This window comes from Schistocerca nitens, chromosome 6 (genome assembly GCF_023898315.1).
Source record: "Schistocerca nitens isolate TAMUIC-IGC-003100 chromosome 6, iqSchNite1.1, whole genome shotgun sequence".
In the NCBI taxonomy this organism is placed as follows: domain Eukaryota; kingdom Metazoa; phylum Arthropoda; class Insecta; order Orthoptera; family Acrididae; genus Schistocerca; species Schistocerca nitens.
In genome coordinates this window covers 598,918,962-598,940,602 of record NC_064619.1, presented here as the reverse complement: position 1 = coordinate 598,940,602, position 21,641 = coordinate 598,918,962, and the positions used below count along the sequence as shown (strand labels likewise).

The following is a 21,641-nucleotide window of genomic DNA, read 5'->3' as shown; positions in this document are numbered from 1 at the left end:
GAAAAATTCGAGGAAGAAATTAATATAATCAAAACGATAGCAGTTAATAACGAAGACAAACCTGCCATAGTGGATAACATCCTTAAAAAGAATGTAAAATGAGTTACTACATTTGGCTCATTGAGTCCAGCCTAAAGAAGAAGTTTTTTTCTATTCCTTTCTTGGGGCCCATCTCCTATCAGATCCAACGCCTTCTGCCTGATAAATACAACTGTAATGTCGCCTTTTCAACCAATAATAATTTGAAGAAAAAGATTTATTCATAATTTAACATCAACCTGAAAAAAATTTATTCGTAATTTAAAGTCGACCCGTTCCCCTTTGAAAAACTCTGGTGTCTATAAGATTCTTTGCGACACCTGCTCTTCTTACTACATAGGATCAACAGGACGTACCTTTGCAGTCAGATATAAAGGACATCTTTTAAGAAAAAATGGTACTAAGACCCAAAATTCGTCTTTTGCTTATCACCTTCCATTTACAGATCACGCGCCTAACGCTGTCCACGATATCAACATTTTGCACACCGAGAAGAAAGGGCGTAGAAGAGATGTTCTCGGAAAATTAGAAATTTTTAAACATCTTTTTCGAAATGATGGTCTCATTCTTAATGAGCAGCTACAATGACGTAATGAAATCTTCTTCAACGGTATAAAGACTTTACTTGATACTTGATTCGTGTTCCCTCGTGCAGTTACCGAAATATTTCTTCTATCTAAGTCGATTCATAACTGTTTGTTCATTAAATGGTTTATATTAACTACATTTCATGTTATACCGTTTCTCTATTCGCTGAGTTATTCAGCTCCTTTTGTAATTCGGCCTTTAAACTGTACTTCTAAATTCTTATGTAGACAAATTGTTACCATGTCTACTGCTGTCAGATAAAATAATGCCTCTTAGTTCATGTACTACACATCTCATCCGTCTATATTTGGAATGTTAAGTAGCCGGTATGTATTTGAGGCTAGTACACTCATGCTCATAAATTAAGGATAATTGCAGAATGTGGTGTCGCACAACGTGGCAATACACAGAACTGCCGCTAATAGCATAGGCACATAGGGAGCACACACGACACAGATCTTTAAGTCCACATTATTGGCGATAAGTTGAGAAAGCCGTCCCGAAACACATGTGCTACAGAATGCCACTGTTTCCTGAGCGTGTACCCTGACATCAGTATGGGATATGATCACCATGAACACGTACACAGGCCGCACAATGGGTTGGAATACTCTGGATCAGGTGTTCAAGCAGCTGCTGTGGAATAGCCTCCCATTCTTGCACCAGTGCTTGTTTCAGCCCCCGAAGTGTTCTATGAAGACGTGCAGCGATACGTCAACTGAGAACATCCCAGACGTGCTCGATGGAGTTTAGGTCTGGAGAACAGGCAGGCCACTCCATTCGCCTGATATCTTCTGCTTCAAGGTACTCCACGATGGCAGCTCGGTGTGGCCGTGTGCTATCATCCATCAGGAGGAAGGTGGGACGCACTGCACCCCTGAAAAGGTGGACATACTGGTGAAAAATGACGTACCGATGCACCTGACCTGTTACAGTTCCTCTGTCAAAGACACGCAGGGGTGCACATGCACCAATCATAATCCCACCGCACACCATCAATCCACGACCTCCATACAGGTCCCTTTCAAGGACATTAAGGGATCGGTATCTGGTTAATGGTTCACGCCAGATGAAAACCCAGCGAGAATCACTGTTCAGACTATACCTGGATTCAACCGTGAACGTAACCTGAGACCACTGTTCCAATGACCATATATTGTGTTCTTGACACCAGGCTTTACGGGCTCTCCTTTGAGTGGAGTGCACCTTGCAGGTCTCCGAGCGAATAAACCATGTCTATTCAGTCGTCTGGAGACAACTATATCAGTGGCTGCGGTAAGGTCCCGAGCAATTCTACCTGCTGTACTCCGTGGCTGTCTGCGGGCACTGCAGTTAAGATTCTTGTGGTATTGTACACTGTGAACGTCCTGTACTGTAGCGCCTGGACAAGTTTCTTGTCTGCTGGAATCGTTGCCATAATCTTGAGATCACACTTTGTGGCACACGGAGGGTCCGTGCTACGACCTGCTGTGTTTGACCAGCCTCCAGTCGCCCTAGTATTCTATCCCTCATACGTCATCAACATGTGTTCTTTGAGTCATTTTCAACACACAGTCACCATTAGCACGCCTGAAAACGTCTGCACACTTACTCGCTGCACCGTCCTCTGACATGCACCAACACACCTCTGCGTATGTGGACTGCTGCCAGCGCCACCGTGCGACGACAGCAGATCAAATGCACCGCATGGTGATACCCCGAGGTGATTTAAACCCGCAAATCGCCCACCAGAGCGTTGTTTCACCATGTATCAGCATTATCCTTAATTTATGGGCATGAGTGTAGATAGTACTTTTGGTGTAACGTTCACCTGCCCTCAATTGATAACGTGGGCGTCTCAGTCTGACGCTACCGCAGCTCGACATGTGGTGCAGCCCTTAGTGGCCTGCCTCTATGTGTCCTATTTTATTATTCTGTGACTAAAGCATGATCGCTTCATATTTATTTTATAGGTGACATACCAGTTTTAAATGTTTTATTTCTGATGAAGGTACTCTTAGAAGTGGCCGAAACCTAGATCAAAAAGACTTCATTTTCACGACCGAGGGCTGCAAGTTTCTTATCTGCTGGAATCGTTGCCATAATCTTGAGATCACACTTTGTGGCACACGGAGGGCCCGTGCTACGACCTGCTGTGTTTGACCAGTATTATATCCCTCTGTCAACGCTCTTCGCACTTCATTAAGGGGACGACCTGAGTTGTGGTTAGCTGATTGGTGCCACACTCACCAGATCGCGTGAGGGCCAAGAAGCAGGTGCCGAGGAAGAAGGTGTACCTCGCCCTGGCCTTAATGCGATCCGTGATGGGGGGCACGGTGAGACGCGAGTATTAATAAAATTATACATTTGACCGCACAGAGTCCCAACGTGAACTCAATGGTAAACCTCTGGAATAAGTTAAAACGTCGAATTCACTCAAGACCCCAGTGTCAAACTTTACCAACTACTCTCGCTTCGGCTCTTGAGGAAGAACGAGCTGCCATTCCTCCACAGACATGCAGACACCTCAGTGAATGTGTCTCCAGCAGATCTGAACCCACCATAAGCTGAATGGTGGACCCACGCCATACTAACGACAGCCAGTCCACGTCGGGTCGCTTTTGATCAAGCAGTATACATACCTTCCATCTATGGGTTTATGAGGAAGAACGAGCTGCCATTCCTCCACAGACATTCAGACACCTCAGTGAATGTGTCTCCAGCAGATTTGAACCCACCATAAGTTGAATGGTGGACCCACGCCATACTAACGACAGCCAGTCCACGTCGGGTCGCTTTTGATCAAGCAGTATACATACCTTCCATCTATGGGTTTATTAGCTGCAGAGAATTCTTCCGGGTTGCATGGGCGTGGTCCATGGAACTCTTCTATCCCTGACGTTTCGCCCAAAGCTACGTTGGACATCTTCGGAGGTGCTCCTAGTTGTGCTGAGTCTTACCGACTAGTAGCACCTCCGAAGACATCCAACGTAACATTAGATGAAACGTCAGGGATAGAAGAGTTCCATGTACCACGGCCATACAGCCCGGAAGAATTCTCGGCAGCTGAAACATCCGGTCGTGAAAGCCTTCATTATAAGGGTTTATTATTTTACGTGTCAGAATCGTCTCACTATGACATCGCTGGAGAAGGGGTATAGTGGGTCTACAAGGTCTTTTCTTTTTCCACATAGAGGAAATTAAACGTACCACGTTCATAATATCTGCAGTTATTGTAGGCAATACATATAGTGCTACAGTGGGCTCATGGATTCTTGTGCTCAGAAGCAAGTACTTGGCTTTGTTATTCTAGTCCTAACGCAAGCAAGCGATCTTAAATAAGAATATAAATAGGTAGATAGGAGTTACTTGGAGACTATCAGAAGCACTGAAAATCAGACTACAAAATATTGTAGAGGTTCATTTCTTGAGAACCACCTGGGCAGAACGTGAAACAAAGTCAAGCGAATCGCATGTAGCACAGATCTGTGTAAGAGTACTGAAACGGCGCCAGTGGAAAGCACTTCAGCATTTCAGATCTCAGCCCGAATCCTGGAATCGTGACCACGTGTTCTATCGACCAGAAAAATTAAGGATCAAGAACAAAAATATATCACCCAAAGTTAATTGAGGAATCTCCTTCTCCAACTCTCTGTGGTGTAAGGTACCTCCCACTCAACTGTCTGTGGTCCCAGTAATTATGAAGTCAATACACATATAATAATTTGTTGTTTGACCTAACAAATTTTAGAAGAGTTGACTAAATAAAGATTACATTGCGTTATGAGCGCCTGAAAGCAACAACATGAACAAAATTTATCAACTGTGCCTGACCCCAATGAACTTTTAAAATCAACCGTGCAGAGTTCACACACAACACTACCCAAATCGTTGATGGGTATCATAAGAGCCAAAGATCACAAACATGATGGACACACTTGTAATAGAAGTAACTTTTCAGTGTATCAGCGATCTAGCTGCCACAAGCTTAGAGAGGCGGAAATTCATCAAGCTTCATTACGCACATCATGGCAGGATACGAGTATTGATGAATGAAAGGAAGGAAACGGACTCCTCCGCTACTGTAAAAATATTTCCTCTGTCAACGCTCTTCGCACTTCATTAAGGGGACGACCTGAGTTGTGGTTAGCTGATTGGTGCCACACTCACCTGATCGCGTGAGGGCCATGAAGCAGGCTCCGAGGAAGAAGGTGTACCTCGCCCTGGCCTTGATGCGGTCCGTGATGGGAGGTACGGTGAGACGCGACACGAAGTCGCCGGCGGCCATCATGGTGAGGCAGAGCGCCGTGTCGGTCATCGAGAGTCCCACGTGGCGCTGCAGGTAGAACGGCAGCAGCAGCGAGTAGTTCACCGTCGACGTCATCATGCTCGCCGTGCCCAGCAGCACGTTCAGGTACACCCGGTTCCGCAGCAGGTCCAGGTCCATGAAGGCGACCACACGTCGCCAGATCGGCTGCGGCTCTACAGCAACACAAAAGATACTGTCAGATTCAGCGAGTCTTCCATGCTTTACTTCGCCCTACATGTCTTTATATAGGGCCTAGTCCATCAAGTCCACCAACCCACTTCCGAAATGACTGTGATTCTGTAACAACGCAAAAGATAGTTTCAGACTCTGCTAGTCGTTACAGCGCCTTTGGATAACCCACAGTAGGTCCTGGAATACCAAACCGATTATAATTCTGCAACAATCAACAGTCTGACATTCTGTATATTTCCCATACCGTACTACACTGTCAGATTCTGCAAGCCTTCAGCTCTTTACAGCTCTTTACAGATGTTAGTGAAACCTGATATTGTCAGCGAGGAGACGGCGCACTTAATGTACTTATCGAACAAAACTTCTTTTTTAAAATTTAATGCCTATACTACAACTTTCCTATTACAATTATACGATTTTTAGTTTCGCTTGCTATCTGCAACCATCTCCAGACCTTACAGTGTAAGGCAGCGGTGAATATGCGTTGAAAAGTAACATTAGCTGTAATTACACAATCACATCCACTCGTAAGTACGAAGACAAAGTACATAGTTTAAAACATCGCCCTGAGCAAGACAGGTTGTAGACTAATCTCGCAGAATGACAGTAAAAATGAAGGAAAATGGCCGAAAACTGAAAATTCAGTCAACCGACATCGACAAACAGATCATAATTACCCGGTCACAGACAGTAAAATAACTGAGATGTGAGTGTGTGGACTGGGGGAGAGATAAAACGGCGGTGCGCTTTTCTGAAAGAGATCATGAGAACGTCATTAATGTTCCAGGGTTACACCTTTTATCTTCCCCATAATCAGTTTCCAGCTAAGTGTAGCCATTTTAAGTGGTAAATGATCAATTACAGCTACCAAAGACTTAGGTTGGTTGACCACTGCTGCCTACGAGAAGATGGCATTATCAGAACCCTGTAAATTCATCAACTGACGTTTGCCTTCATTGATGCAGGTACCAGATACAAGGATCCATGATAGCCTTGAGCAATAGAATCTCAGCAGGAGAATAGAGCCATACCATCACATTGCCCACATATACGCGCACTAATACCGTCTCGCCCGAGAGTGTCCCTCCTTGTTAATGACCAGTGATCCTTCGAAGGAGGAGCTCAAGTGGTAGAAGAAACAACGACTTTGAAAACGGATTTTCCTGTGGAAAATCCATACAGACGTCATGTCAGCTGGCCATTGACGCCCACCGAAGCTTGGATACGCGTAAAAATTTATGCAAGACCATTCACGCTGCAATAGTGAACCCAACGGCTTCCGGTATTTGCAACAGGAAGCCATGGCTGGAACAGTGAAACACCTTATCAAATTCCCTCAAAAGTCAGAGCGCAATGAGTTGACGCCCACCGAAGCTTGGATACGCGTAAAAATTTATGCAAGACCCTTCACGCTGCAATAGTGAACCCAACGGCTTCCGGTATTTGCAACAGGAAGCCATGGCTGGAACAGTGAAACACCTTATCAAATTCCCTCAAAAGTCAGAGCGCAATGAATAGAAGTAACAGCGGCCACCAATACGACATCCCGGCGTTGAGCTACTGCAGTTATAATGTAATGAGCAGGGATACAACTTTGATGGTCAGCAACAGTTTTCTCAAGCAACGCAGACAGCGGCTATTCACCGTCCTCGCCACAGTGTTATAATCTAAATTCAATTAAGTAATCGGGCGAAATTTATCAGTTGCAGCCTTAGAAGTGTCGGGCACCAACCACCTCTTAACAATTCGTTCAAAACCAACGTAAATAAGTAGCACATAAAACTCTTCTGGCGGACAATCCAACTCCGGCAATTTACGAGAAGGCGATGTGACATTCAGATCGTAAACATCTTCACACTGAAAAACATCTAAACACGCAGCATTACGTGCAGTAGTAAGACTACGATCCAGAGACCAAACAAGCAAATCGGATGCCATATCGACAGAATACCTTATACAGCCCAACTTAAAATTGATGGAGAGCATGCAATATGTCCTTCTGTGCCGTCACAACATTGCCCTCCTTCATTTTGAGAGACGTAATATGTGTAAGTCTACGTCGAATATGATGATTTAGAGAAGTCAGTTGATCCACTACTAAGGAACGTAGTTTGGATCGCATCCTTAACTCTTCCACATGGCGTTGCTCAACCGTAGTAACTGCGCCTTTACGCGTCTGATGTCCGAAATCCCGGAGCCTCGGCTTTGCCAGTTGAATCTACAATTTCACAATGGAGGTGGATCGCACCGATGAACGGAGACCACTTTCCCACACTTTCCGAATCACCTCATCTGGTGAAGGATACAACAAGTGCACTACAAACAGCATTCAAGCCGATCGAAACAATTTCAGCGACTGTCGCGTGTGGTTTAAAATAAGTCACCGCGTAGTGGTCAGTGAAGCTGGCGGGGATACATCAACAACGAAAATCATGTCTCGCAACCAGTCAGATAAATGAAAGCTGTCATGTCTACTGCTAGAAGTACCAATAAAAATTTCGCAGGAGTTGGATATTTATAGACGTAAAACTCTTGCAGTCTCATGGAACGAGCTAGATCTTGCTATTCTCGACAGAAATTGGAACAGAGAAAGTGATCCAAAGGGCTTAAAATCACCACTTACCTGAATACTCTGAGGACTTTTCCATAGTAAATAAACCACTTCTTCCTTATAAAATCGGTAACGGTCCAAAGTGCGTCTGGAACCGGAGATGCGTAAAGGAGAATTAAGGCAGGCGAAGAGAAGTACATCCTATTCCTCTACCATTATCACGAACTTCAAACCCTTCAATGGGAATGCCCTCCCTAAGAAACAAGGCAGGCCCTGCGGTACATTCGGGAGCCACATTAAATACAGTGCAAAGACCAGGGAGCGAAAAACGAGTGAAATGAACATGTAAGAATACAACATCCGCACAGACAAGTCACAGACAAATTGATGCAGAGAAGCGAGCCGCGGTTCCGATTTCACCCGATCAACATTCAAAGCAAGAAATGTATAAGCCTGCACACTTTAACAGCAATAACAAAAAATCGAGCTACTGACCAACTTAATGACATTATCAGTCTCTGTCAAGATCCATTGCCCAGTCCAGTGAGAAATTCGAGGGTGGGGAAGCTTGCACACCCCACTTTTGGAATCTACAAGCAATTTATTTTATTTTTTATTTTATATATATATATTTTATGAACCAACTTGCGAGCTCAGGTTGGAAGTGTTGTTTACAGTCACTACGAGGCAATGTAGCACCTACAGTAGGGGCGTAGGGGGTTCTTGACCGTTATTCGAAGTAGATGACACACAACAAGCCTCAGAGACCAACTCCGCTGGTTGGGATTCTTGTAATTCAGATCAACGCACAAGAGAGATGTTAGGCAACACATCATCCGGGTCGACAGACAACCGCCGGCCGGTGTGGCCGAGCGGTTCTAGGCGCTTCAGTCTGGAACCGTGCGACCGCTACGCTCGCAGGTTCAAATCCTGCCTCGGGCATGGATGTGTGTGATGTCCTCAGGTTCGTTAGGTTTAAGTAGTTCTAAGTTCTAGGGGACTGATGACCTCAGATGTTAAGTCCCATAGTGCTCAGAGCCATTTGAACTATTTGACAGACAACCAATCGCCACCACGAGAGTAACAACAGTAGGCAGTTCTGATCTCGCCTAACTGAGTGACATCAATGGAATAGGTGGACTTAGGGGCGTCTCAGATTGCAGCTATTGATTTATTCATACCCCACCCCTGGGTGGTTTCGGAGGAGTAATCTCAGCAGCAGGAGGAACACTAGGAAGAACAATAGAGACATCAGCAGCTATTTTCGTACCACGGACCCAATTTCGATTGCAGGACTCAGCACTACAAAATACATCAACTGACAAACTTACATCAGGGAGGGGTGGGTAAAGGAAAAGACTAACCTGACTCTTCACCATCCCGCAGTCCTTGCATTATGTTGCACCGTTGACACTGCTGGCTTGGCAATAATAATTTCAGCAATGTACTGCCAGGACATGATGGAAATTCAGGAACAGTAATCTACGCATCTCTCTGTTGCTAAATTTCATCCAGAGAAGACTTCAAAAAAATTTTCATATGTGTGTGAAATCTTATGGGACTTACTGCTAAGGTCATAAGTCCCTAAGCTTACACACTACTTAACCTAAATTATCCTAAGGACAAACACACACACACTCGAACCTCCGCCGGGACCAGCCGCATAGTCCGTGACCGCAGCGCCCTAGACTGCTCGGCTAATCCCGCACGGCGAGAAGACATCGTACGAATCTCGTGAGTGGGAGAAACGACAACAGCTAAGGTCAATTTTCAGCGCTGTTGAAATGAAGATTTCAATACAAATACCCGTGGCGGGCAATTACGTCCAAAGTCACCATTTTCATAGCAATGAAAGGGCAAACACAGACTTGTGGATGGAGAGGAATGTTCAGTGTGATTACCATCTCCACTGAATGGATACCGTAAAAAAATCCCAACCGGTGTTGAGTGGACCAGCGTTAGCGTCGTGTACGTCCCACATCACCATAAGAGAGCAGTACCTCTTTAAGTAAACTGTTCACCGGGAGACTGAATACTTCGTCATTTATGTAATCCAGATCCACGTTAGCAAGAAGCACCGTACCATATTTATGGAACCATCGTTACGCTAAAAGGGAATTAAGAACCATGACGCAAAAGCTACGTTTCTACTAGTACGAGATCCAAAAACTTAACGAAAAAGACCAGTTATCAGAGTCAAAATAGACAGTGTGAATCTGATCACATGTTACATGAGTGGCATCGACGAGCCAATTACGAATCTCCGAAAATCCGGTGTGCACGGAACGCCGGGATTTGTCAGAGTTACGATTACTCGGAACACACCTGGAAACCATATTCGACATTATGGAGCGGACTAGTCCACTATTAGTAGACACACACTACAATTGAGAATGTGGACCAAACGATGATGTGACAAACACAAAGACACAAACAACACTGAGGAACAGCTGCCCAGGTGCTCGCAACGCTGCGGTGAGGCGCAGCACAAGAAAGCCCCCACGCTAGGCGCGCAAGGCGGAACTACAACTCGGTTACGGTGGCCAAGAGGAATAAATGGTATACTAATGAAACTTTTATGAGAAATCATTAATTAAATAAATGGTCGTTATCAAGAACTAAACTAAAACAGGAGATCATTATCAATATCTGAACAAAATAATAGATTACCACCATCAAGAATTGAGAACGGATCTGAGAAACGATCTTACACGAAAAACAATCATTTTTTTATAGTCAGAGCGATAAAGAACATTATTAAGGGAAAGATGCTGAGGTGGTTGAAGTTCAATTTCTATTAGCCTCACAGCATCATGAAATCACACTATTGATCCGAGCGCAGTATTCATGATGCCATTGTTGATATGTAAAGGTCATGTGATAGAAGTAATTCTGATGTCAAATTGATTCCTGATATGCAATGACGTTCTTCTGATCTTAAAGTTAATGTTAATGAACTGGATCAATTTGTCAAGGCCAAACATAACTGCAGTGCTGACGTTGATTGAAGTTTAAAATAAGAGAATATTGATTAGCTAATGCAAAAAACCTATAATTATACCTCCCACTTTAACGTAATGAACGGCAATTCTGCTACCAACAGCTAAATTAAAATTTAATGTTTATAGAGATTCCTAATGAGGCAAAAAAGATTGATAGTTTTGCACAACACTTTTATTTTGGCGACTGCATATGGGGAAAGTGCAGTGCAGAAAAGTTTACATCTGCAGAGTTAGACACAACACATCCAGCTGAATAAGAATCGCGATTGGAAATACACAACAGTTTTGCAAAAAATGTTAAGGTGGTACAGTAGATCGCACGAGACGAAGAAGATTGTTCGCTAATTTCGGAAATAAGAGCAGAAAAAGTGACGGGAAAGGGAAGAGGAGGAATCTTCTTACTTACTGTCAAATGATAACAATTCGTGATGACTTTCAAAACTCTGATGACAATTTGTGATAGACCGATTGAGAACCCTTCTAGTGCGTCTTTGTACTATTTCGAACTACGCTTGGTACACTGAAACATGTCATTAACAGCTCGCGTGTATCTGGCTATACTGTGACTGCGAGGTTGCAAAAGCTGGCACCACACATGCCCACATCTGACAGTTCCGAAGTATGTTTTGTAAATGTAGGTAAGAATCATCGTGTGCATGAGCCATTGGGTAATAATGTATACGTAAGTATAATAAACAACGTATTTCTGACAGTGGAAAATATAACTACGGGGAAAAAGCGTTTGATAATAGACAACAACCGAAGTTAATGGCAGTGTTTATAAGTCGTTCCGGACTGTTACCGTAATAGTTGCATATTAAACACGGTATAATAACGTAAAGCTAAGCAAAACAAAGAACACTCTACCGAAAATAGTAGAACGAAATACAGAAACAGGCTCATACTCAGTTGCCGCAAAAGATTTGTTGTTATTTCGAATGTAAGTCTTGACGTCACTCCAAACCAACTCAACTGGGTTGAAATTGGAGTGATTAGGCGGTAGCGTAATTATCATATGACACTGTTCTTTTGCAGCTTCATCTGTAAAGTACACAGGCGTTTTATGAAGAATGTAAGAGAAGCTTTGTCTTACGAATGACCGCAATAGTGTATTTCGTTAGCACCACTGCACCATAGTTTCTTTGCGGTCAATAGTTGTTAGAGTTTTGTCCAATATCACTGAAAGATAAGGTGCATTATACACTAGAAACACTAACAAAAAACTAAAATTGAGCGACAATGTTTTCAACCACTGCAGAAACCGTGACTGGTCCATATTCTCATGGCAGTCACAAGTTCCTCTCGGTCGAAAAATTGAAAATACTTCATGCATTAAACCGTTTGAAGAAAATGGATGGACCACAATTAATATGGCAGCTCTTCCCGTTTGCTGATGACCGCTGCTCTCCGGAATATTAACTGTGCAGCATTTATCAACTCCTTCTCCAGTGTTCACCCAGATTTCATCTAACCACGTAACTGAATGGATATCCTTCCCTATAATTTTATGCAAAAAGAAACTACGGACCGCAACAACACGAGCTTTTTAGAACAACAGATTTCATCCGCCCAAGAAGGAGAAACCAATACTTTTTAACATCATTTTAAGTTATGTTGCTCCCTCTCCCCGAGAAAAGTTCTCCACTGTTTTCAGGACATTAGCAACCGCGCTGTTGTGGGGTATTCTTTCCCACTGTAACATCTGTAAACGTGCCAACGATGGCTGAGATGCAGTATTGCAACATAAAGTGTGTTCACATCTGGATATACCAAATTTTGAGATATTAATGTAGAAACATGTACTCTTTTATGTAAACTAGGTGTCAGAAACCTATTTCCGTCCGCTTTTATTTTCTTTATTCATTTATGAGTTTTACTTGTGTTAATAATTTAAAATACACTATCTTGTGTGTGTACTTTATACTTTATATAAGTAATAACGCCATCCAGCTATGTAATTAGCTAATATTTGTTCATGATGATGATACTAATGAGAAGATGATCTTTTTTAAATATTCATTCTTGAGAACATAATTAATTTTGTTTAATAATCAAGAACGGAATTTGCAGCTTATAATATACTAATTTCTTCTGTGAAAAGAAATTTGAAGATTATCTTGAAAGAGGCATTCTATGTGACACTGTAATTAGTTGCTAGTGGATTAATTTCAAGTATATCTTCACTCATTTTATTAACTACTTTATGTAAATAACAGTATTTATTAAAATTATAATTAAGTAATTGCATTTGTTTCTGTGGGAGACAGTCCAAGATTTTTCCACTAAAATGTGGCTTCTAATTAACAGTTACCTTCATTATCAATTGCTAATGACACAGAAATAAACTCATAAAGTCTGTGATCCACCATTAACTGTTTTTCAAATGAGCGCGTCACCGTGTGTCAATTGCTAATGACACAGAAATTCTGTAAATAACTGTTAGTTCTTTTTCGATTGACATTTTTCTTGATCACCACATTATTAAGATTTTTTTTCACTGATGCCTTCTTGTACATGTTTTTTGAAGTTACTTTCTCCTGTAATGATATTTGTTTTTTGTACATAATTTGTGTGTCCATCGATTTATCATTGTGTACTACCTAACTGACGTTCCTTTCCTATAACTGGGTTAATTTCATTTCGAAAATTTAAGTTGCCGTAAATTTTGTGAGAAAAATATTTTATGACGTAGGGGATTCTTTATCCTCCTACATCAGAAGATTTCTTATATTTTGTGGAACGTTTTCTAAGCTTGTGGCTTAGCCATAGAACTGAATGAGAGATACATTGCTGCAGCTGCCACTGGTTAAGCCCTGACCAGAGTTTTAAAACTAATCTTTTCTCACTGACATCGTTCTTTGAACTGTGATTGTAGTGTCATGCACGAACTTGGAGTAGCACAGTAGCAGCAAGTTAAAAGTTAGTCAATCGTTATTGCCGTCGGCCGCACTCATTACATCCAGGAGCACTAGATGAACGTTGCGACTAATTTATTGAGTCTAATTATGGTAACAGTTTCAGTGAGAAGCGGTTAACGTTATATTATGTAATATGGGAGGTTGTTAAAATTCAGTGTAGTTAAATTGGTTTGCAAAGAGTAATAAGTTATGTATCAACTCATAAAGTCTGTGATGCACCATTGTTTTTCAAATGAGCCCCTCACAGTACATTTCTTAAAATTACCGGTAAAAGAAAGAATATAACTTAATGTTTGGAAATGAAGATTTAACACAGATACATTCCAAAGACGTTTAAAGTATGTGTCGAAGTCTCTAGTGTGGTCCATGAAGATCCACGTAGAAAGTAAACTAACATTGAAACTGCAGTTTCAAGCAGAAATTCGGCTTGCTCATACAGTTACGGGGCTGCACACCTCTTTATTAAAAAGATGAATTTAATTCCCTTGGTTATGTAAGGAAAGTAATTTTATGAAGTCATCTATAACTAAAGATAGCTTGCCCGAGAGCTGGTCTATCAAATGGTGGGAGAAGAGAAATTTGTAAATTCGCGAATCGGTTAATTCATGAATTCGTCAAATGGCGTAGGACTCCAGAAGATTCAGCGACCGTTCGTTTCAAAAATCCACGCTAAGGAGACGGTTGTGCAGAGGGAAAACGGCATCTCCGACGGTCAGACGCCTGGTGCCACCCCAGTAATACCATCCTCTGCGTCGGCTGGCCGAACAGCCCGTCGACAGAAAGTCTAAGCGACTGTCGGCATTTCCGGGTTCGCTCATGTTGGTTGCAGGGACTTATGGCTGTCGCAGGAAGCATACAGTGTGCGACGGTCCGCAATTTTAAAAACTGCTGAGAGTCGCCCTTTTTCCCCCTCTGTTCGTGGCAGTGCTCAGGAGGGTCAGTTTGTGGTAGTACGCCGCAGGCTTCATTTCGTGACCAGCAGTCATGCTGCAGTGTACGCCATTTTGCGCTGCATGTGTTCGCTTCCACCGCCATGGGAGCAACTAGGCATCATTACGCCCAGTTTTGATCGAGTCATTCACAGTAAAAAGCTCATAGAAAAGCCGATATTCTTTAAGAAGTAAACATTCGGTTTGGATCGACAGAGATTGGCCTTACGATTTGATCAACGTTAATTCGGTAGTCTCCATTGTGCTGCCCCTGTCCATGAACTCACAGCATGTTTCCATTCATGGCTCTTTATCACAAATTGTGATTCAAATTCTGAAGTCCATCTTTGTTTAACTGCATCGAAACCTCCCCTACTGACTGGAATAGCTCTCGTTATCTTTGTTCATATTTTGTGTCTTTCGATGCAATTCTGGCTTGGACCACAGCAACACTGTTTAGTCATAAATCGTGGATTGGCTAGTTGTCACCTACTTGTGTCGACACTGCCTCTCAATTCGATGTGTTTACGAGAATATATCTGCTTTTCTTTAAGCTGTCTGTTACTGATCGGTAATTCCCCCCTGTTACCTTCATTATCCAATCAATTTCAATCAGCAATCGATATCCTTGCAGTACATGAAGAAGAATCTGATGGCATCACAGCCCGGAGAGTAGCAGATCATCTCGTAAGGTTGTTCTAATTTGATTGGGGGGTGGGGGGAGGGGTGGTTAAAGGGAGGGGCGAACGATGATAGGCAGAACTAATTTATCTCTTTCATTTAGATCCCTACAAAGCCAAAAGAAGCGAGCAAATTACAAATCCCAGTAATATAACACGACTGTTAATCCATGCCATCGACGGTCATCTTATATTTTGTTTGAAATAGCTAAACATGTTTTCAGAAAATAATGTTTTTAGCGGGATTAAAACGCTTGTTGGGAAAAATCTAATGAACTTTTCTTTGGAATGTAGTAATAACTTCTCTTGGAAAACTGCTAGAACATTTCTTTAGTATGTAATCAGGTCATATGAGAACAGTCCGCCCCCGGTAGCTGAGTGGTTTGCCGGCACGGTAACTCAGAGTGTTCGGTCAGAGGGTTAGCTGCCCTCTGTAATAAAAAAACAAACTGAGTTAATGGATCAACGACGAACTGAAACGGGTGTCTTGCGACGTCCACACCGAGCACATGAAACGAACGAAAACGAACAAATTGAGATTAAAAAAAAAGTGGTTAGGGTGACAGACTGTCACTCCTAACGGCCCGGGTTAGATTCCCGGCTGGGTCGGAGATTTTCTCCGCTCAGGGACCGTGTGTTGTGTTGTCCTAATTATCGTCATTTCATCCCCATCGACGCCCAAGTCACTAAAGTGGCATCAAATCGAAAGACTTGCACCTGGCAAACGGTGTACCCGTCGCGAGGCCCTAGTCACACGACATTTTTTTTTAAATATGAGAACAAAAAAAAAATCTCTTATACCTACAACTGCTCAGACGAGGTGCTGAGGGTAAATTTTTGGTTTCTGGAAACGATTTGGTCAGCTAGCCATGTGCTGCTGCGGCTACTCACTCTGCTCGGTGGCGTCCCCATTCTCTTCCTCATCCTCTTCTTTGGTAGGTCTCAAGCGCATGCGGCGGTCCTCGGGTACGACGTCGGCCATGTCACCCACCTCGGAGCTGGCCAGCGACGCCATGGAGGCGTTCCTCCTCGGCCGGCGCGGCCGCACCTCGTCGCTAGGCTCGGACTCGCCCTTGAGCAGCGTCAGCTCGTTGGCCACAGGGCGGCGCTCGGCGTGCCACTCCACGGGGTGGAAGAAGAGCGAGCCGAGCGGACCGTGCATGGCCACCCCACCCAGCACCAGCAGCGCGCCGCTGAAGCCGTACGTCTCTAGCAGCAGCCGCACCACGTGAGGCATCGCCATCTGGCCGCAGTTGGAGCCCGAAGTCGACAGCCCCACGGCGCGGCCGCGCGACTCCACAAAGTACGTCTTGACCGCCAGGAAGCCCGATGGCGTGGAGAGGCCCATTCCCAGACCTAGAATCACCAGTTCATCACACTGTATATATCCAAACCCCTCAAATAATAAACAAGTTATTACTTTTATCGTTATTACTTCTTATTATTATTGGTATAATATTGTCATATAGAAGAAGATGTAATTAGATGAATGACGAAGACTTTCACTTAACGAAGGTTTATTCAGCACTTGCGCATACGAGAGCGCAGACCGAACTGCCTCTGGCCAGAACACATACTGTATATATACACCTACAGGACATTCCAGTACAACGATTCTTGACATTTGTGGATACTTCTAGACTGTACTCTGCTGTGGCCTTCTCCACCCAACATCTTGGCACCTACAGTATCAGCAACCAAACTGACAGCCTGCAGCCGCGGGTTGCCCACCTCGCAGGCACACCAAAGCAATACACAACCGACAGACAATATTGATGAACGGCCACAGCAACAAACACATTACAACACCACAGCAAAGACACCAGCGGCCACCAGGGGCCACTACCGGCCCACATAAACATAAGGAAGAGGTCGCTGCAGATCCCGGAACTATTTTTCACACGTCAAACCACGTGATGGCACATAGTTCCGAGGTACTCATCCGCCGAAGCGCTGTAAAGGCCGGCGCTCGGCCGCACATCGGCAGTTCATCGACCGCCAACAGACTTTGATAGTTGCCGCCCCGGCAGTCCGCCTTGGATTTTCTCGCTGATCCCTGGATTAGGCTTGGTATATCGGAGAAGTCTCTGGCGGAGACTAGTAGGAAATTATTTCTCTTGTTTTCTATCTTATTCTTGTATGTAGTTGTGATTCGAAGACGGGTCACTGTTTTGTGTTGGTGTTATACTTGGAGGATTGTTTTGGTTAATAGAACAGCCCAATAAATTGTTTTCGGACTTTGATCGTTAATTTCTTCTGCTTATGCAGACGTATCATACTCGAACCGAATATAGAAATTAAAACTGTACAGTCCAGATACGTTCCGAACTCACCACTCTTCATGCAACAGTTCAGTATCATACCCACTACACCACGGTCTTATTCGGCTTCTTCTGCGACATTGCTATCTCCTTAAGAGGACAGCGTCCGGTGTTACGTCGTCCTAGTCCTGGAACGAGTCATCGGTCCTGGATACTCAGACTCCCGATGACTGATTCTCGCCCTCGCAGTGATCTTATTAGAACTTCTTTTGCCGCTATACTTTTCGTCAGCTTTCCGTTTGTTGTCTGTTGCTGCAGTTTCGAATTTACCATTAGAGGGGTCGAAATCTTCAACTTCATAAGTAACATCAGACAACTGTCTTACAACCTTGTGAGGTCCAAAGTAGCGCCTGAGGAGCTTGTCAGAAAGACCAACCTTCCGAACGGGAGTGAAGATCCAGACGAGCTCACCAGGCTGGTAGACAATAGGGCGGTGGCTCGCGTCATACCTTCGGCGACCGTTTTCTTGAGCCTGCAGCGTGCATAGTCGAGCTAACTACCGGGCTTCCTCAGCTCTGGTTAACACCTGGCCGATGTAGTCGTCGTCCACGTCATCAGGTTGTAACGGAAACACAGTGTCCATCGTCGTAGTCGCATCACGCCCATGCACCAGGAAAAATGGCGAAATCATGTGGTGTCTTGCTTTTAGGTGTTGTAGGCAAACGTCACGAAAGGTAGCACCTCATCCCAGTTGCTCTGCTCAACATTGACGAACATTGATACCATGTTCACCAAGGTCTTATTAAGGCGATCAGTAAGCCCGTTAGTTATCGGATGGTAGGCAGTCGTCATGTGATGGCTTGAAGTCGGGTTTCTCGTCACGTAAACGCCGGCTCTGTCGTGGCCTAATTGGAGCCACTGTGTCGTCTATACGTGCGCTATCACAAGTTCCAATACCCGGTATCTCCACCAGAATAATGTCACGTAGAAAAAGGTGTAATTAGATGAATGACGAACACTAACTTTACTTAACGAAGGTTTATTCAGCATTTGCACACGCCAGAACACATACAGTATATATACAGCTACAGAACATTCCAGTACAACGATTCTTGACATTTGTGGATACTTCTAGAATGTACTCGAGCCGAATATAGAAATTAAAATTGTACCGTCTAAGTGAGTGTTGAACTCACCACCTTTCATGCAACAGTTTAGTATCATACCCACGACACCATGATGTTACACAGCTTCTGCTGCGACAATGTGAAGTACTATATGGAATCTTTCTTTGTGCTATTAAGAAAGAAAGATTAAATTGTTAATTATGTTTAAACAACTGCAACATAATAAATAAATGAAATGTACTACATATATGGAATTTCAATTTATGGTGTTTTTTTGAAAGATTTGTGTACAGCAGAAAACTATTCCAAAACTCAAAATGTGCACTTCTAATACGTCTGCGCCAGCGCCTCCACTTATACATTAGAAAGAAGGTTTTGAAACGGATTATTACTTAGTTGCTGTCCTTGTGTCCAAGGGGAGTCGTAATAGGATACCTGTTAAGTATGTACAGTAAAGCCTGAATTTTCCACAACATTATCTCTAATTCCTTTCAATGCTATGCAGTAAGTATCTGCAGCCATTTTTAATTGCTACATTCATTTTGAATTGCTCTGTAATTTGCTAACAAGTTATATCCTGAATGTCCCTCTAGATGCAATTTCTAGTACATTGGTTTTTGCAGTTATATCACAAAAATTATATCAAATGAAATATTTCAATCAAAATATATCTTCATGATATTGAGTTAAATAGAATAGGCTACTACTGCATTTACTGTAATCATTATAGACAAAATAATATTTCTAATTTAAAATACAACGTTAAAATTCAGGAACAGTGATTGATTAGTTCATGGGGATTCACGAATGTAACTACAAAAAAATCTCTTCATGCATATCTGATTAGCATCTACTGGATGTGATAGAATCACAGCCCAAATGATGAATCTTATTATTGATTTGCTGCTGCCCCTGTAAAAATACTTTCAACTACTGCTTAACTAGAACAGGGACTACTTAAGCCACTATCTAAAAAAGGACGTTGTGACAGCACCCTCTTCTTACCGACCTATTGGCGTTCTTCCTTCAGTGTCCAGAGCCTTAGAATATATATACTTAACGAGAAACTACCTGCTAGAAGAATACCAATAGGTTTCTTTAAACAATGTAGCACAACATCTGCCCTAATAAAGATAACAGATGTCACCGAGCTTTCCATGTTTGGAGAAAAGACGACTATCTCGTGCTTCTTAGACTTCAGCAAAGCCTTTACACTGTCGACATCGACATTTTCTTGTCAAACGCAGCAGCCTAAATTTCTTTCCAAGTGTAATGCAGTGGTTTCGCTGATACCTGACGTCGCGCCAGCAGTGCGTTGTGTCAGACAAAAACACCTGTCTCCATCAGAGCAAAACCCTTTGTGTCCCACTTCACTGACCAGCCACTTTCTCGGATTTCTTTCCAGTAGCAGGAACTCTGCTCTGGAATAGCCTCCTTTGTTATATTAGACGACTGAAAAACATCTCCAGCTACAAAAGACAGTTAATGACATATCCACGGAAGACCGTTATCGCTGTACACACTTGTTACCCCTTCCTTATTTCCAACCTGATATTCTTTATCTTCCAGCGCTCTCCGCTGGTGCAGTCGTCTTAAATTTCCCTTCTCTAGACGTTGCTATTTCAGAAAAATATCTATTTTGAACTGCTACAAACTCTTTCCGTATCTGCCACTATAATAATCATAGTAATATTAATGATAATAATTGCCATTTTTAAATGTATTAGCTCTTGACAGTCCTGTTTATTAACATTGTTTCTAGTGACACTAAAATAATTTTATTATTATCTGCCACATTAAAATTATAGTCATTTCTTAGGCAACTATGTTATAAAAATAGTCTGCATACGTGAAATCCTTGTCCAATGTAAGAAGGCGCTAATCTGATCAGGTTAAATAAATAAATATTAAATAATAGTAAATCACTAAACTACCAAGAAACAACAATAATCGAACATTGAACGTAACTGACCTTCCTGATATAATAATAGTAAACATAGGAGCTTTGTCATTAATGTCGCAACTATAGTTGTTACACAATCGCACTACTGTTGTTTTGTTATTAATTACAGCTTGTTATTATTTTATATTAATTATTATTAATGAAACAATATATTGTTCCTTAAAAGAACAGGTTCAGAGACCAATTGAGAGTAGGATGGGACCATTGGTACTTACTGACAGCCATTTTGTAACCTAGCTAATTTATGGAAATATATATTTCAATGCTGTTTCATGAGTCGATATCCAAATTTGAATGGGTACACCAGCCAATGTAATTTGAATTCAGTTAGTTACCCATGGTTAAACTTTCCATTGATAACTTGCGCAATATTTGTCGATATGATGTACATATTAGTTCATTAATAAAATTTTTAACATAAAATAAATAAAAATAAATAACTAATAATAAATAATTAATAAATAATAAATATTAAATTGCGTACTAGAATAAGAGAAAAACCACTGTGTAGTCTGACACTGCAGAACTTCAACTTCGTGAATACACAGAAATTCCAATTTTGATTACTTTGTAATAGATTTTGAACATATTGCTGCACATGTAAAGTAATTTGTCGCTTACAACAAAAATATAAGTGAAGCATCCATCATGCATTCCCTTTACAGTGTACCTATTCTATCTTTGCAATCTACTACGCAGTCTTTCTTCTTAAAGGCTGTGATCATAGTCTGTACCGTGTAGCTATTGTTCATCTGTGGCCATGTGACACGAGTTGTGTCAATTACATCATAGTCTGGAATGTAGGTACTGTAAGGTGCCTGGATGGAGTGACATTCCGCTTGTAACAGCCCACAGAGATGTCATTCAAAGTGCTACGTAACTCCTCTCAACAACCGTTTCTGCAGTTGGCCAACAATATGCATTCGTTCAACACCATACTTCTGAAACTGACAACAAAGGATTACCCGACGACAGTTAATGATAAATCAAAAATGTATTATTTATTGTTGATATTGTTTCTTCCGCAAAAGCCAATAAAAGTTACGCTTCCATTCGTACCTACAATAAAAGCAATGCGTGCCACAACACACAACGAGTTTCTT

At 42.4% G+C, this 21,641-nt stretch overlaps 1 protein-coding gene across 4 annotated transcripts in view; it reads right to left on the bottom strand.

Moving 5' to 3' along the window:
• Window positions 1-21,641, bottom strand: part of LOC126263167 (monocarboxylate transporter 2-like) — a 257,848-nt gene that overhangs the window by 23,593 nt on the left and 212,614 nt on the right. For 3 of the 4 annotated variants that reach the window (XM_049960214.1, XM_049960212.1, XM_049960213.1), the window contains 2 exons: window positions 16,079-16,543; window positions 4,777-5,088 (listed from right to left, as the gene is read on the bottom strand). The exons of the other annotated variant lie outside the window; for it this stretch is intronic. In XM_049960214.1, the coding sequence (XP_049816171.1) occupies window positions 4,777-5,088; window positions 16,079-16,543 (777 nt within the window). The remainder of the gene's footprint in view (window positions 1-4,776; window positions 5,089-16,078; window positions 16,544-21,641) is intronic. 4 annotated transcript variants of the gene reach the window in all.